Source organism: Hermetia illucens, chromosome 2, assembly GCF_905115235.1.
Source record: "Hermetia illucens chromosome 2, iHerIll2.2.curated.20191125, whole genome shotgun sequence".
NCBI classification, from domain to species: domain Eukaryota; kingdom Metazoa; phylum Arthropoda; class Insecta; order Diptera; family Stratiomyidae; genus Hermetia; species Hermetia illucens.
In genome coordinates this window covers 8,527,785-8,541,871 of record NC_051850.1, presented here as the reverse complement: position 1 = coordinate 8,541,871, position 14,087 = coordinate 8,527,785, and the positions used below count along the sequence as shown (strand labels likewise).

General features: G+C 46.9%; 1 protein-coding gene across 2 annotated transcripts; it reads right to left on the bottom strand.

The window, feature by feature from the left end:
• Positions 1-356: 356 nt before the first annotated feature.
• On the bottom strand, positions 357-1,414 carry LOC119647817 (chondroitin proteoglycan-2-like). Of its 2 annotated transcripts, none has more exons than XM_038049045.1 (2): positions 1,271-1,414; positions 357-1,209 (listed from the first exon to the last, which is right to left on the bottom strand). In XM_038049045.1, the coding sequence occupies exons 1-2, from the start codon at positions 1,281-1,283 to the stop codon at positions 509-511; spliced, it is 714 nt and encodes a 237-aa protein (XP_037904973.1). In that variant the 5' UTR covers positions 1,284-1,414; the 3' UTR covers positions 357-508. The 2 variants fall into 2 exon arrangements, with proteins under 2 accessions (XP_037904973.1, XP_037904974.1); XM_038049046.1 differs by having other exon boundaries at positions 357-1,206; positions 1,271-1,412.
• Between the last annotated feature and the right edge of the window lie 12,673 nt (positions 1,415-14,087).

Below are 14,087 nucleotides of genomic sequence, written 5' to 3'. Positions count from 1 at the left end.
GAACCCCGGAGAGCTTGGTTACTGAGATACTGGAGTCCGAGGAGAAGTGGCTTGCGGTTGGTTTCGCAATCATCCAAATGCAGGAGGAGTTGCTGAAGGAACAAAGAAGGAGGAAAGCTGCAAATAGGAGAAGGATGAGTGCCTAAGGGCAAACCTACCCCGCGAAGTAATACCTTAATGGTGGTCCCGCGGGGCTGGGGCTGGAGAGACCGGGGATGAATCCCACACGCGCCCGCTGTAGTTCCGGCATTCAGGCGGCGGAAGTGTCTTTCTAAGATTTTCCACCTCCGTGTACGCACAAAAAAATAGTTTGGGCTGCAATCAGAAGTGTTTTTCCGAGAATTCAAACATTGGTCTCTGATGCTCTGCTTGTATAATTCGTTATAAGTGTGGCTACATTTGTATATGTATAATTTGAAATAGGATTAATAAATATGTGTATCCAAATCGTAGTCCATTTTCTGGCGCCTGGTAATTATATATTTAGTCATCACAATCACGTTGCTTTTCAACTGGAACACTGACAGTTTGCACAGGTTTGCCATTTGCATGCTTTAGCATTTTGGTCCCAAATCAAACTATCAGGACACTTCAATGTTGACCAGCAGCCGTTATCACACACCTTGAACTTGCAGGCTTCACCGTCTACTGCTGCATACGAGCCGGTATCGCATTCTCCGCAACCTGGACTTGCAGTGCCTCCTGTCCCAGGATTCGAAGTGGTGCCGGGGCCGGGTGGAGGAGTAACGCCAGTGCCATTGCCATTGCCAGCATTACAAGGCCAATCGCAAGCCTTTACTGCATCATTCCACAGTAGTCCATCAGGACATTTTCTATCAATATATTTTCCATTTTCGCAAACTTTGTATTTGCAACTTTCACTGCCGCTTGTATATTGGCCGTCCGTACATTCAGATCCTGGACCTGCAGTACTTGCAGTGCTTCCTCCAGTAGTTCCAGTTCCAGTGCCTGGCCCAGAAGTGACTCCTCCTCCCTCGCCACCCTCACAAGTTTTCCAAACGCAGGACTGTTTTGTGTTATTCCAGATAAGCCCATTGGGACAAGTCAAAACTTTCTCGACACAATTATCACAAACTATATAGTTGGAAGGGTTGCTAGGATCTGGTTTGTAGGCGGGATAGAAACAACTGCATGCCCCTTGTACCAAACATGGTACAAACGCAACACCAACGACCAGAATGATCACTGCTGAAAAGAAAAGATAAAATTGATCAAAGGCTAACTCTGTGCTTCGTGGTGGAAAACCCACCTAGACTCCTCATTTCAGCCTCTATTGGATTCTATGGAAATTTCTTCCTCTAATTCTCAGTAGAATCACTCTCGGAACTGATGATTTGCCCCAATTCAAACTGCCTTTTATAGTCCGGTAAAAGCTACCAAACTTTGGTATTTCTGTGCAATTCCAATTAAAAAGATCAGGAATTAACTACAAGTGCAAGCCTTATCTTCTATAAAATACAAGAAAATCTAAGTATGCACTGCAAAAAAATGTGCATACACCCCATCTTATCAACGTTAATTCATATCTGGGACACGCCTACAAAGCGCGCTAATTTCGCCATTTTGGGCATGTCACTGCAAGCCTGGCGAGATTAGGAAAACCGATTAAATGCATAAATTTTGGAGAAGAAATGAAAACTAATAACGGCCAACATGAAATTGACGATGTACTACCAATGTTGAACCAACTTGTTCAGTGTTAAGTGATGCAAAAAAAGCACGAAGTGAATCACATGAAACCAAAGCGGCTCAGTTGTTCGCCTGATTCAATTTGTGGACGGTTGAGTTTAGAAGGTCATACTTAGATTGACTCCCTCTTAAAAGATATGGAAAAGGCAGCAAAATTATTTACAAACTCCTCTGCTTAGTAGAAACGCAAAAAAATTTTGGTTTTGAGCATCCCATCTCTGAGTCAATTTTGGAGCTAGAAGATAAGAGCTTCTGAAGAGACTGTTTGGATGAACCGAAGAGCTGAACTGAAAAAGCCACCAGGGAATCCTTGGGGTGTCTATTCGTGGCCTAAAACGCTTCTTAGCACGCTGACCACACCTACTGCTCAGCGGGATGCGGGCAGCATTAAATGGGGATTTGTTTTTTGAGAGAAGATGCATAGTCCTCATTCCGCGCATTGAAGGCGTCAATTTTCAGCTTCAGATTTATAACCAGAGCGGCGTAACTTGTCATTTCAGCCTGGTACGCCTTTTTGGCATACGTTTAAGACATGAAAGTCCTGGGGGTTTACCGTGAGTACCTGCAGTGTAGGCATAATCCCACGGTCCCCTTCGGACATGGATTGAATTTGTGACCACAATCAGAGCCCCGCCATGCAAGCACAGTGGTCCTGGTTTATACTGAGTGCAGGCTCAGCATTCATACCAGTGGATGCGAAGCCTATCTAACACCTCTACCGCAACTAAGGGGTACGGCACCCGAGTTGTACAGCGCAACTCCACGCTTGAGCTCCGAGGAGCTCTGCCCGCGATGTAGGCATGACCACAACCACCATGAAACTCCCACTAGGGGGCCAACAGCAAATAACCGGACCGAGAACACATCCTCCAGGAATTCTCCTGGAGCAAATGCTACACGTTTAGGATAGGACCATAATATCTGCTTGACTAATGAGAGTTACTTCCGTATTTTGGCGTTTCCGATGAAGAAGGCTTTTCTATAGACAAACTGGCCATCAACCCTTTTATCTATGAATATACCCTTTCCTACATCCCAATAAATCCCAAAAGGGTTGACAGATGTATTGACAGGCAAGTTCATTATACTACGAACGAGTTGGAGTTAGCTAATAGCCTGCACTTGTCCACTACTGTGGGTCGGCTGGTATTGAACCCACATTTGCTTTATCTCTGTTGAAACGGCTCAATTCCTGAAGCAGAGAGATTGAACCATTTCCCAAAGAGCGATCCATCTCTCTATGACAATACTTCACTAGACTTCTTGAAAGTTGTATGGTTCGTTGAGGCTTGTTCATTGGTATCGCAGCCGTTTGGCATCACTCTGTTTCAGCTACTACTGCTTCAGCAAGTTCATTACTTACTCCTGTCAATGCCGACTTAACCAAATTCAACAATTTAGTACAACCACCAAATACCCTGGAGAACGTGAATCGCAACAAAGGTGAAGTGCCCAAAGTACCACCGTCAACTAAGTTATCGCTACCTACGTGTACCCTGTGGCATAGGAATTCATTCGACGACAATTTGGGTTCAGAAACTAGGCCTCCTAATGTACGTAATGGTGTTGCTTCAACGTCTTCTCATGAGTCTGCGCAATAGGCCCCTCAAGCTGAGTCGTCTTCGAACAATTCCATTACAATATCTTTCAACGTCAGGAATGCTCCAACTGGCTGTGCATCTCTGATTTAGCGATCTTTTCGCGACGAGTTACGGAATGTCGAGTCTCCGTCTTGCGTCGCTATTGAACGCCTTCAACAGGAAAATATCCGCAATCTTCTCAGCAGATCACGAATCGAAACGAAGTCGACCAATCCTTTGACATCGTTCCTGACCCTGGTACTTTATATACTTTTGCCAGTGGTCCTGGGTTAAAGATGACCTCCCCACAGAAACTGTGGTTTGTAACTCTTCATTTTCAGCCAAGGTTACCGAAGCCCGCAGATGGTTCTTGTATGGTGATACCAATCCTCCCGGTTACAATACAAAGGCAGAAGCTCCTCCCAGCTGTAAGGACTCCATCCTTTGAAGGGACTACGCTATGCTTTGAGTTGATAGGTGTACACCGAAAAATATTACGGAAAAACTTTGTCCATCAAATCACGAACGAGTGGCATAGAAAGTACTGCTCCTCCTTCAATGATGTGTGGGGGCGAAGATGCGCGACTGACCCTAAAGAGGGTTTCCGAGCTACCATCATTCAAAAACGGCTTTCTCTAGTTTCCAGAAGAGGGGTGCATTGGTGCTAAGGTCCTGGAACAATTTTGAGTCCAGAATAACCTCAACACCTCCACCTGGATGCTACTAGGTAGCAAAGCAGGGGGCCTGAGCTGGATATTAATAAGGTTCGGGAACGAATGGGCTACCGGCGTCACTAGGGGCTTGGGACCGTCACATTGCAAGTGTCGGCTCTTAAAACCATCCAACCATCCAAGGGAAAGAACAGCCCACGGCATCTTCATGCGAACCGTAGATGAGGTGCCATATCTCTCAGATAAATTTTCAGCATTGTAAAGCGGGGTCTGCACTTGCCAGTCGTCGGATCAATAGCTGCATGGGTTGTTGGCGGGGGAAATTATGGGCTTAAACTTCCGGCATACCATGTTCTATACCAATGGAAGTGAAAGATCCCGCATGGTTGTTTCAAAAGATGTCTAAGTTATTTTGGTTAACGAACTACCTGATGGCGACATCACAACGATCAAATTGACAATAAAAAGCCAACAGGGAGATAAGAAGAGAGCAAACCAATATACCAAAAATAAAGGCATGGAAATAATAGCAGGATGCTGGGGAAGTTCTAATATCAATGCGAGAGGATCAAGACTACTGGAGTCTCTGGTAGGAACCGAATTGCAGATCCTTAATTTGGGTAATGAACCCAGTTTCAGGGGGTCATCGACATCGTGCTGTCGTCCCGATATCACGCTCTCGGATCGTAGATGCATTAATTTCCAAATGGCCATGGATCCCCCTCCACCCACATCCCGAGTTACGATCCTTATTATTATTATTCTGTTAAGTGAAAGTCGCACCGCGTCCTTGAAGAACTATTGTGCCCCTTTTACTGGTTATAGTGTGCCTATTGATCATAGTACCTCTAGCAGGCCTGTAACCGTTAGGAACTTTAGTATGTTCCCCACTTCCAGATGTTTCAGCTTTGCATCAGGTATTAAGTGTTCTCCCAGATGTCTCGACCTGCTTTGCACAAGTGCCGGACACTGACCCAGGACGTGTATAGAGGTTTCGTCCTCCTCCTCACAAAACCTGCAGGCAGTGTCCGTAGATATCCCTAGCTTCCCCGGGTGATAGTTCAGCCGACAATGACCAGTGTGAATTCCCACTATGATTCGGAGGTACTTTATGGTGAGGTTTAAGCAATCCTTTGTGCGCATGGGTTCGTATCCCCCAATAAGCACCCTGGACTGCTCCATCCCTGGTAGGCCCGCCCAATATAGTTCCCTCAACCGTTTCTCTTCGTTTCTTAGATTCATAGTCATGAAACCGTTTCCGATTCCATAGAAGGGTTCTGGCCCGTGTAAAGGCATCCCTGCTCCCTTCTTGGCTAGTTCGTCCGCTGCCTCGTTGCCTTCCAACCCAGCATGGCCTGGAACCCAAAGTATCCAGACCTTGTTGGACGAGCCGAGTGTATTCAGTCTCTCAAGGCATTCCCATACCAGTTTAGAGTTCACCTGCTTGGACCTAAGTGCCTTGATCGCTGCTTGGCTATCGGTGAGAATAGCTATGCTCTGCCCCCTGTAGTTCCTTTGCAGATTAAAGGAGGCACATTTGTCTATGGCGTATATTTCCGCCTGGAATATGCTAATGTACCTGCCTATTGACTCAAAGTACATTTTCCTTGGACCAATGACGCCGGCACCCGCTCCCTCTGCTGTGAGGGATCCGTCAGTGTACCAAGTAATCAGTTGCTGGTTTAAGCCGTATGTCATAGCCACGCTCTCCCAGTTTGCCTTATTACTCCAACGTGTTTCAAACTTCTTATCGAAGTGAAACCTCGTTGTCATATTATCCCTTGATATCAGTAATTCGGGATACCGCCTAGAAAGAATATCAATCTTCCTTCGATTTAGGCAGCTCCCCGCGTCACTCATACTACCGGCCATCCTGAATATTGATCTCCTTGCCTGCATCTGTATGTGCAGGTGGAGAGCGGTTAATCCCAGAAGGACCTCCAGGGATACCGTTGAGCATGTCCTCATTGCCCCACTGATTCACACGCAAGCCAGCCTTTGGAGCTTATGTAATTCCCTGGCTTGTCTGCTAAGTTCGGTTCTGTCTGCCCAGGTTACCACTCCATGGGTAATCATTGACCTTACTATTGCAGTATATATCCAAAGTAGTATCTTCGGGCTGCAACCCCATTTTTTTCCTGCTATGGATCTGCAAGTCATCAGAGCCCTCGTGGCTTTCCGACAAGTGTTTCCGACATGTGTCTTCCAGAGTAATTTTTGGTGTAGCGTGATTCCCAAATATTTGACCTCTGTTTCTCGTCTCACCTCCATCTCCACCTCCTCTCAGGTGATCCAGCTTACGCCTCCCAGTGAATGGCACTATGATGGCTTTGGTTGGGTTGATCCGCAGTCCCACCTTCCTGCACCAGGCACTAGTAACCTTTAATACAGTTTGGATTCTATCACATAGGGTATCTTCATATTTACCCCTACAGATTAAAACAATGTCGTCCGCGTAACCCTGGACTTGTATTCCAGTATTTGTTAACACGTCCAGGAATTCATCTACTACCAGACTCCACATCAGCGGCGATAGTAATCCACCCTGTGGACAGCCTTGAGTGGTGTTCATGATAATAGAATTTGTACCTGTTTGTACCTCTATTTGTCTGCTTTCTAGCATTTTGCCAGAGTGCCAGGGTGTTTCCCACTCCTTTGCGGCTCAGGGCATCCTGTATCTCTGTGTGCGATGTGTTGTCAAATGCTCCTTCGATATCCAAAAACGCGCACAGTGCAATTTCTTTTGTTTCTATGGCGTCCCGTAGTACCTCTGTCAGCTGATACAGAGCAGTTTCAGTTGACCATCCTGCCCGGTAAGCGTGTTGACAGTGATGTAGGGGATTACGCTTTAGAACGTTAGTTCTAATATAGTAGTCTATGACCTTCTCCACCGTTTTGAGTACGAACGCTGTCAGGCAGATTGGTCTGAAAGATTTAGGGTGAAAGGGATCCTTTTTACCCGCTTTCGGAATAAAGACCACTTTTGCCCGTCTCCATGCCCTTGGTATGTAACCCAGTGCTATGCTCCCCCTTACCACCCTCAGAAGAGACTTTAAGATAATTCCAAGGCCTCTCTGGATAAGTGTTAATGCCATCTACTCCGAGAGATTTCATTGGTTTAAAAGTTCCCACTGCCCATCTTAGCCTAGCTTCTGAGCATACCTGTTTTGCTAGTTTCCAGCTCTCCTTCCATCCCCTTTTATTCGTTATTGGGGTGTCAGGCAGATTGTTGTCGCCTGCCACCGAGGGGTAGGGCCCCGGGAAATGAGTTCTGAGAAGCAGGTGTACCCTGTCCTCCTTATTCTCGGTAAATGTCCCATCTTCCTTTTTCGAGCAGATAGAGGATATTCCCCCGTCTTTGGCTACAGCCTTGTATAGCCTGGTTGATTCTGTGATCTAAGATCCTCGGGAGGCTCGTCAAATCCATTGCCGGAATTGAAAAAACAACCCAGATGATCACAATCAGCGCAAGAGAAGCTTTCGAAAAGAGCTGTCCACTCATGATACCAAAGAAGGGTAAAATACCATGGTGGAACCCGCATTTGGCGAAACAGAGGAGAACGACAAGGGTCCTCCTCGACCGATCTGTAAAGTCTGATTTAGCCATTCGCTGGATTCGGTAAAATTTCGGTATTCCAAACAGCTGGCGTGATGTGAAGGTAATATTTATTCCCGAACCAATGAAGCCCACCACCACTTAGAGTTTGCCGAGAGGGAGGGGTTCGCTCACCTCTGTTATGGCTCCTGGTAATGTGTGCCTTGCTATGGCTCCTGGAGGACACAAAGGTCTTCGTACAAACATTTGCGGACAAACTAGCCGTAATAATTATCGGCAAGTTTGCGGGCACCGTTAATCGAATCTGTTCCGACCGTCGGGCAGCATCATCAGCACTAAACAACATATTGAACCAGTTAGTGTGAAGTCGTCAACAAGTGCTATTGAAACTTGGCCGACTGAACGAAACATTCCTGATGTGGGTGTCAGGGCACTCAAACATCGCTGGTAATGAGGATGCTGACAGACTGGCTAGTCGAGGTTCTGAATCCACAATGATGTTACCAGAACCAGCTTTTGGTATCCGGTCATCAACTGGCAAGTCTACTCTGAAGGGGGAAGTGGCAACGATTCACGCAGTCTAATGGCGAAATTCTGCCGGCATGCGAAAATCTTTCTGAAGGAACCCAGGGTCAGTGAAGCGGCATTTTTATTGTCTCTTAAGAAGCGGGGCATGAAAATCCTAGTAGAGTTTTTAACAGGACGCTGCTCCTTAAACTACCACATCTCTCGGCCATATGCAGTCAATGTGATGAGGAAGAAGAGACGGCCCTGCACTTCATGTGTAGCTGCCCGGTCTCCTCAAACCTCAGATGAAAATACCTTGATACGGTTTTCTCAACGAAGAGTCTGTGCCTTCTCTGTTCCCAGATTCGGGAAATCCTGCGATCGTCGTCGGCGAGAGTCCGATGAATAGACGATCTCCAGGGATAATCAAATCATCATCATTATCACCGGCACAACAACCGGTATCCGGTCTAGACCTGCCTTAATAAGGAACTCCAGATACCTCGGTTTTAGGTCGAGCTCTACCAATTCGATTTCCCTAAAAGCTGTCTCGCGTCCTGACCTACGTCATCTTCTTTTCCAACCATAGATATTGTCCTTATAGATTTTCCGGGCTGGATTATCCTCATCCATACGGTTTAAGTGACCCGCCCACCGTAACCTATTGAACCGGTTTTATCCACAACTTGAGGGTCATGGTATCGCTCATAGATTTCGTCGTTATGTAGGCTACGGAGTCGTTCGTCCTCATGTAGCGGGCCAAAAATTCTTCAAAGGATTCTTCTCGCAAATGCGACCAAAAGTTAACTATTTTTCTTGATAAGAACCCAAGTTTCCGAGGAATACAAGAGGACTGGCCTCCTATGGTGAGGCGTTTCGGGCGGAACAGTTTTTGTAAGCTGAAATAGGTTCTACTGGCTGCCAGCAACCGTGCGTGAATTTCGTCGCCTATTATCGGTTGTGATTTTCGACCCTATATAGGAGAAATTTTCAACGGTCTCACAGGTGTAGTTTCCAATCTTTATTGTTTTCGTTTGACCAGTGAGTGCGATTCGATGTTGTCCATTCTTTGGTTTTTGGCACTGACGTATCCACCATGTACCTCGTCTTGCCTTCATTAATTTGCAGCGCGAGATCTCGCGCCGCCTGCTCAATCTGGATGAGGGTAGACTGCATATCTCGGGTTGTTCTTCCTATAATGTCAATACCCTCAGCGTTGGGTGGACTTGAAGAGGAAGATGCCTCCTGCATTTACATCTGCATCGCGAATCACTTTCTCCAGGGCCAGGTTGAAGAGGACGCATGATAGGGCATCCCCTTGTCGTAGACCGTTGTTGATGTCGAATGGTCTCGAGAGTGATCCTGTAGCTTTTTTCTGGCCTCGCCCATTGGTCAGGGTTAGCCTAGTCAGTCTTATCAAATTCGTTGGGATACCGAATTCTCTCATGATCGTGTACAGTTTTACCCTGGCTATGTTGTCATAGGCGACTTTTAAGTCGATAAAAAGATGGTGCAACTGATGGCCATATTCCAACAGTCTTTCCATCGCTTCCACAGAGAGAAAATCTGATCTGTTGCTGATTTGCCTGGAGTGAAGCCTCTTTGGTATGAGTCAATGCTGTTCTGGGCGTATGGGGATATCCGGCCTAGCAAGTTAGCGGAGAATATCTTATAGATGATACTCAGCAACGTGATACATCTTTAATTGCTGCACTGCGTGATATCCCCCTTTTTAGGTACGGGACTGCCTGGGAATGCCTCGTTTCCAATTGCCAAGTAATGATTGGCCGCCCCGCACCTTGAGCATCAGCTGATGAACCGCTTGGTGGAATTGGTCGCTTCCATATTTAACCAATTTGACTGTAATTTCATCGGCTCCTGCGACTTATGATTTTTAAGCCGATGAATTGCATGGATTGTTTCTTAATGGGGACAGTATTTGTCTTGGCGTCTTTACTTGGCGGAACCTCCAGCTCGCCGATATTCTGGTTATTCAGTAGTTCATTAAAGTACTGAACCCATCGCTCCAATATGCTCATTCTGTCGGGAATCAGATTTCCTTCTTTGTCCCGGTAGGATGAGCATCGAGGTATGTAAAGCTTCATCCTGCTGACTTACTGATAAAACTTCCGCACCTGGTGCGGTTGCTCCCTGTATTTTTCGAGTTCAGAGACTTGTTGATTATCTCAGGGTTCCTTTTTCCGTCTGTGAAGTCGCTTCTCCGTACTTGGTAGGTCTCTTCGCGTGTACACGTTCTTTGGGAATGCAACATTACTCGGTATGCAGCATTCTTCCATTCCGTTGCTAGCTTACATGCTCTTCAGGTGGTTGTGAAGATCATTTGTTGATGCTTCATCTCCAGGACATCTGTTAGCTGAGATTATAGCGGCATCCATTTCCCTCCTATGGGTGTTACGGACGGATATGAAGTGGATAGCGTCAGTATTCACTCTCACCTGACTGTCGGAGGGAATTCGAGCCCAGAGCACTATGCCAACGACATTCATCAAGGCTGAGAGATGGCGGTGTTCAATTAGCACGCGGCCAATTTGGTTGAAAGCGGTCCCGTCTGGAGACACCCACGACTGCTTTCCGAGCAAACCAGGTCCATCCAATAACCATTACGTGCGATACTGTTAACTAAATAATCCGCAGTCCGTTATCATTGGCATCCCTATGTAAGCTACAGGAGCCAACGTATCGCCTGAATACGGGCTCCGTCCCTACTTGTCTGTTAAAATCTCCAAGTCTCCAAGTATGATTTTGATATCATACTTGGCACAAGCTTCGAGGGTCCGCTCAACTGCCTCATAGAAGGTATCCTTCCTTCTCCGACTCTGCAGTCTCCTTTGTGGGGGCGTGAAGGTTTATAAGGCCTATATTTCCAAATTTGCCTCGCAAACGCAGAGTGCATAGTCTTTCGCTTATGTTGTCTGAGCCGATAACAGTAGGTTTCATTTTCTGGCTAACTAGGAAACCTACTCTGAGCATATGATTTACTGGATGCCCGCTCTAATATATGCTGAAGTGGCCCTTCTCCAGGAAACCGGTCCCTGTCCATCGCGTTCCTTGCAACGCGGTTACATCCGCCCTGTATTAGGACAGGATATCGGCTAGCTGCTTCGTTTGGTAAAGACCAGAAGGCTTGAAGCCGTAGATCTAAGTTTCACGAAACCATGCTGCTCTTTTACAATGAGGTGACCAAAGTGCGCGGTCAACCAGTCGTTTACGTATCTTTCCAGGATTTTGGAGCAAGAAGAAAGAAGAGAAACAGGGCGGTAGTTCACAGCAAGAGAAGGGTCCCCGCTTTTGAGGATAGAGATGATAAGGACCTCTTTCCAGAGATGGGGAAAGAAGCATTCTTCTAGACTTTTGTTATAGATTATAGTCAGGGTGAGGGAAATTTGTTTTCTACAGTTAAGGAGGAAGGGGTTAGGAAACCCATCAGGGCCAGGTTCGACATTGAGGTCAAGATTACTAATCAGCACTAGCAGTTAGAAGAGGTGTAGAGGGTGAAAGGGTCGAGGGAGAAAACACTGAAGAGAAGTAAGTGCAGAAAAGGTCGCAGGATTGTTGTTGGGAGTTGGCAGTGGGGACAATGGGTCTAGCAAAGGTCTGAGTGCTCCAACCTGCCGCTCTACCCACTAAACTAACTATCGCAGTGGTGCCGCGCTTTACATGGTTTCAGCTGGCCGGAAGAACGGGAAAACGCAGATGCGCGGCTGCATCTGATGACCTTGAGCATGTTACATCCCATTATCATAAATTCGCGGTTAAATGAGGAAAGTTTAATGGCAATTCGACGTAGCGAGACAAGACAGTTAACGTCCAGCGCTCGACCGAGACAGTCATACAATCTGCGAGTAAATCGTGTGTGCCACCTGTGTCCAAGTTTTTAAGTGTCCGATGACATTCTGTACTAAAATGAAAAGGCAAAAACAATAAGAATAATTGCGAACGAATAAAACGTTCGTTTAAAAGCAACAAACAATAAAAAGAAACAAAGTTGAACAGTTGAAGTGAAGTTAAAATGAGTGCGCCAGAAGCAACCGGGTTCACAAAGGTGACCCGGAAGGAGCGGAGGAAGGTGACGGACAGCCCGACAGGCGAGCTGAAAGGCGACAGCACTGACGATGGAGATGAGACCGCGTCCGAGGTGACGCTCTCAAGCGACTGCGAGTCCGAGTCGCAAACAGGCTCTGACGGGACTGTCAAGAGCTCAGCCTCTCTTAACACGATCCGTGATACCGTCGCCCTGCGCAAGCAGAATAAGCGACTTATGAGGCAGCTCGGAGAAGCCCTCGAAAACAACCGCCAGCTCACGGCCGCCATTAAGTGGCTCGAAGCGACGATTACCCGTACTTTCGGGACACCCAGCCCCACTCCGGCGCCAACCGAGGTAATGGGCACCACTGTCCACACCGAGCAGGTACCACCGGGACCACTCGCTTTACCATCCGGGTCCAACCCTGAGGCTTTCCCAACTCTCGGCGAGGCGAAGAGCCCAGTCCCAACCTAAACCTTTTCGCTCAACCCCTTATACATCCCGATCAACATGATGATGTTTCTCCCATCCACTTTGTCAACCAAAGTTCAGTGGAAGCTGTAATCGCAGCCTCCAAGAACAAAAAATCAGTGGATCTCGACAAAATACCGTCCATAGTTTTAAAAAAGTGCGCCCCAAGCATTTCCACCACACTTTCCTCGATCATTAACCACTGCCTCCTCAACGCTCACTTCCACACCGACTGGAAAAATGCTCACATAGTCCCCATCCCAAAAAAGAACCTTAATCCACTTAATCCTGATAGCTACAGGCCTATCTCCATCCTTTCTTTCTCCACCAAAATGTTCAGGCGGGTCATCAAATCCGTCATAGACGAGCACTCTACCCCCAACAACACTCTACCCGAGCTCCAATTCGCCAGCCGAACTAAACACTCGGTTGAGCACGCACTGCTTGTCCTCAAGACTGATATCCTCCTAGGTATCAATCGGAGGACACCCCCCATAGTTTGTCTCCTTGACACAAGGAAAACTTTCGACTCCGTATGGCAATACCGACTCACGTAGAAGCTTTCCGAAATCCTCAATTTCCATCTGCAACTCTGTAAGCTAATTTTCAGCTTTCCATATGGACGGAAATCCTCAGTCAACATCCAGCAACACCTGTCCTCGCCCTATACTTGCCCCGCCGGCATTCCTCAGGATTCAGTCCTGTCTGCAACCCTTTTCTCCCTGTTCACCGCGGACATTCCTAAACCAACTCCACACCCGTGTCCCATCCGGATCCTCCAATACGCGGATGACCTAATCATATATACGGCCACCAAAGACATCTCCCGTGGTGAAGCGTGTCTGAATGCTTATTTAGACGAACTCTACCATTATTTCACCTGTTAGAAACTCTCCCTAAATCCCGACAAGTGTGAGACCATCATCTTCAAGACATGAGAATGACACCGAAAATATGGAGTGACACTAGATCTTTGTCACTCACAATCCACCACGAGCCCATTCCGACCGTTAAAGAAGTCACCTACCTCGGAGTGACAATAAATTCCCGCCTCTCCCACGTACCTCATATAACAAAGGCACTAGGCCGTGCAACTGGTGCCTTCAGGTCCTTGTATCCTATCCTTAAATACAATATCCCGACTTCAGAAAGGGTTAAGCTCTTTTGTTATAAGCAGCTGATCCGCCCACTCCTCATTTGAGGCTTTATTTTCTGGTCTGATTGCTCCCCATCCCAAATGGAGCGACTCCGCCTCAAGGAACGCAGGATCTTTCGCCACTGCGCCAACATCTTTAAAAACGAAGACCGCTCCAAGTACATTTCCAACCAGATCCTCTACAAGTCCTGTCAAACCCCACGGATCGATGCCTGGTTTGGCCGACATGCCCTCAACTTCCTGGTCAAGCGTCAATCCAATCATCTTGTCTCCAAAGCCATGCAGATCGAGATCGTTGAAAATAACCTTAGGGAGGGCAGGGAGGGATTATTCGGGTGTACTCACAACTCAATCTTTAAATATTAATTCGAAACAGAATATTTGTGTTCAT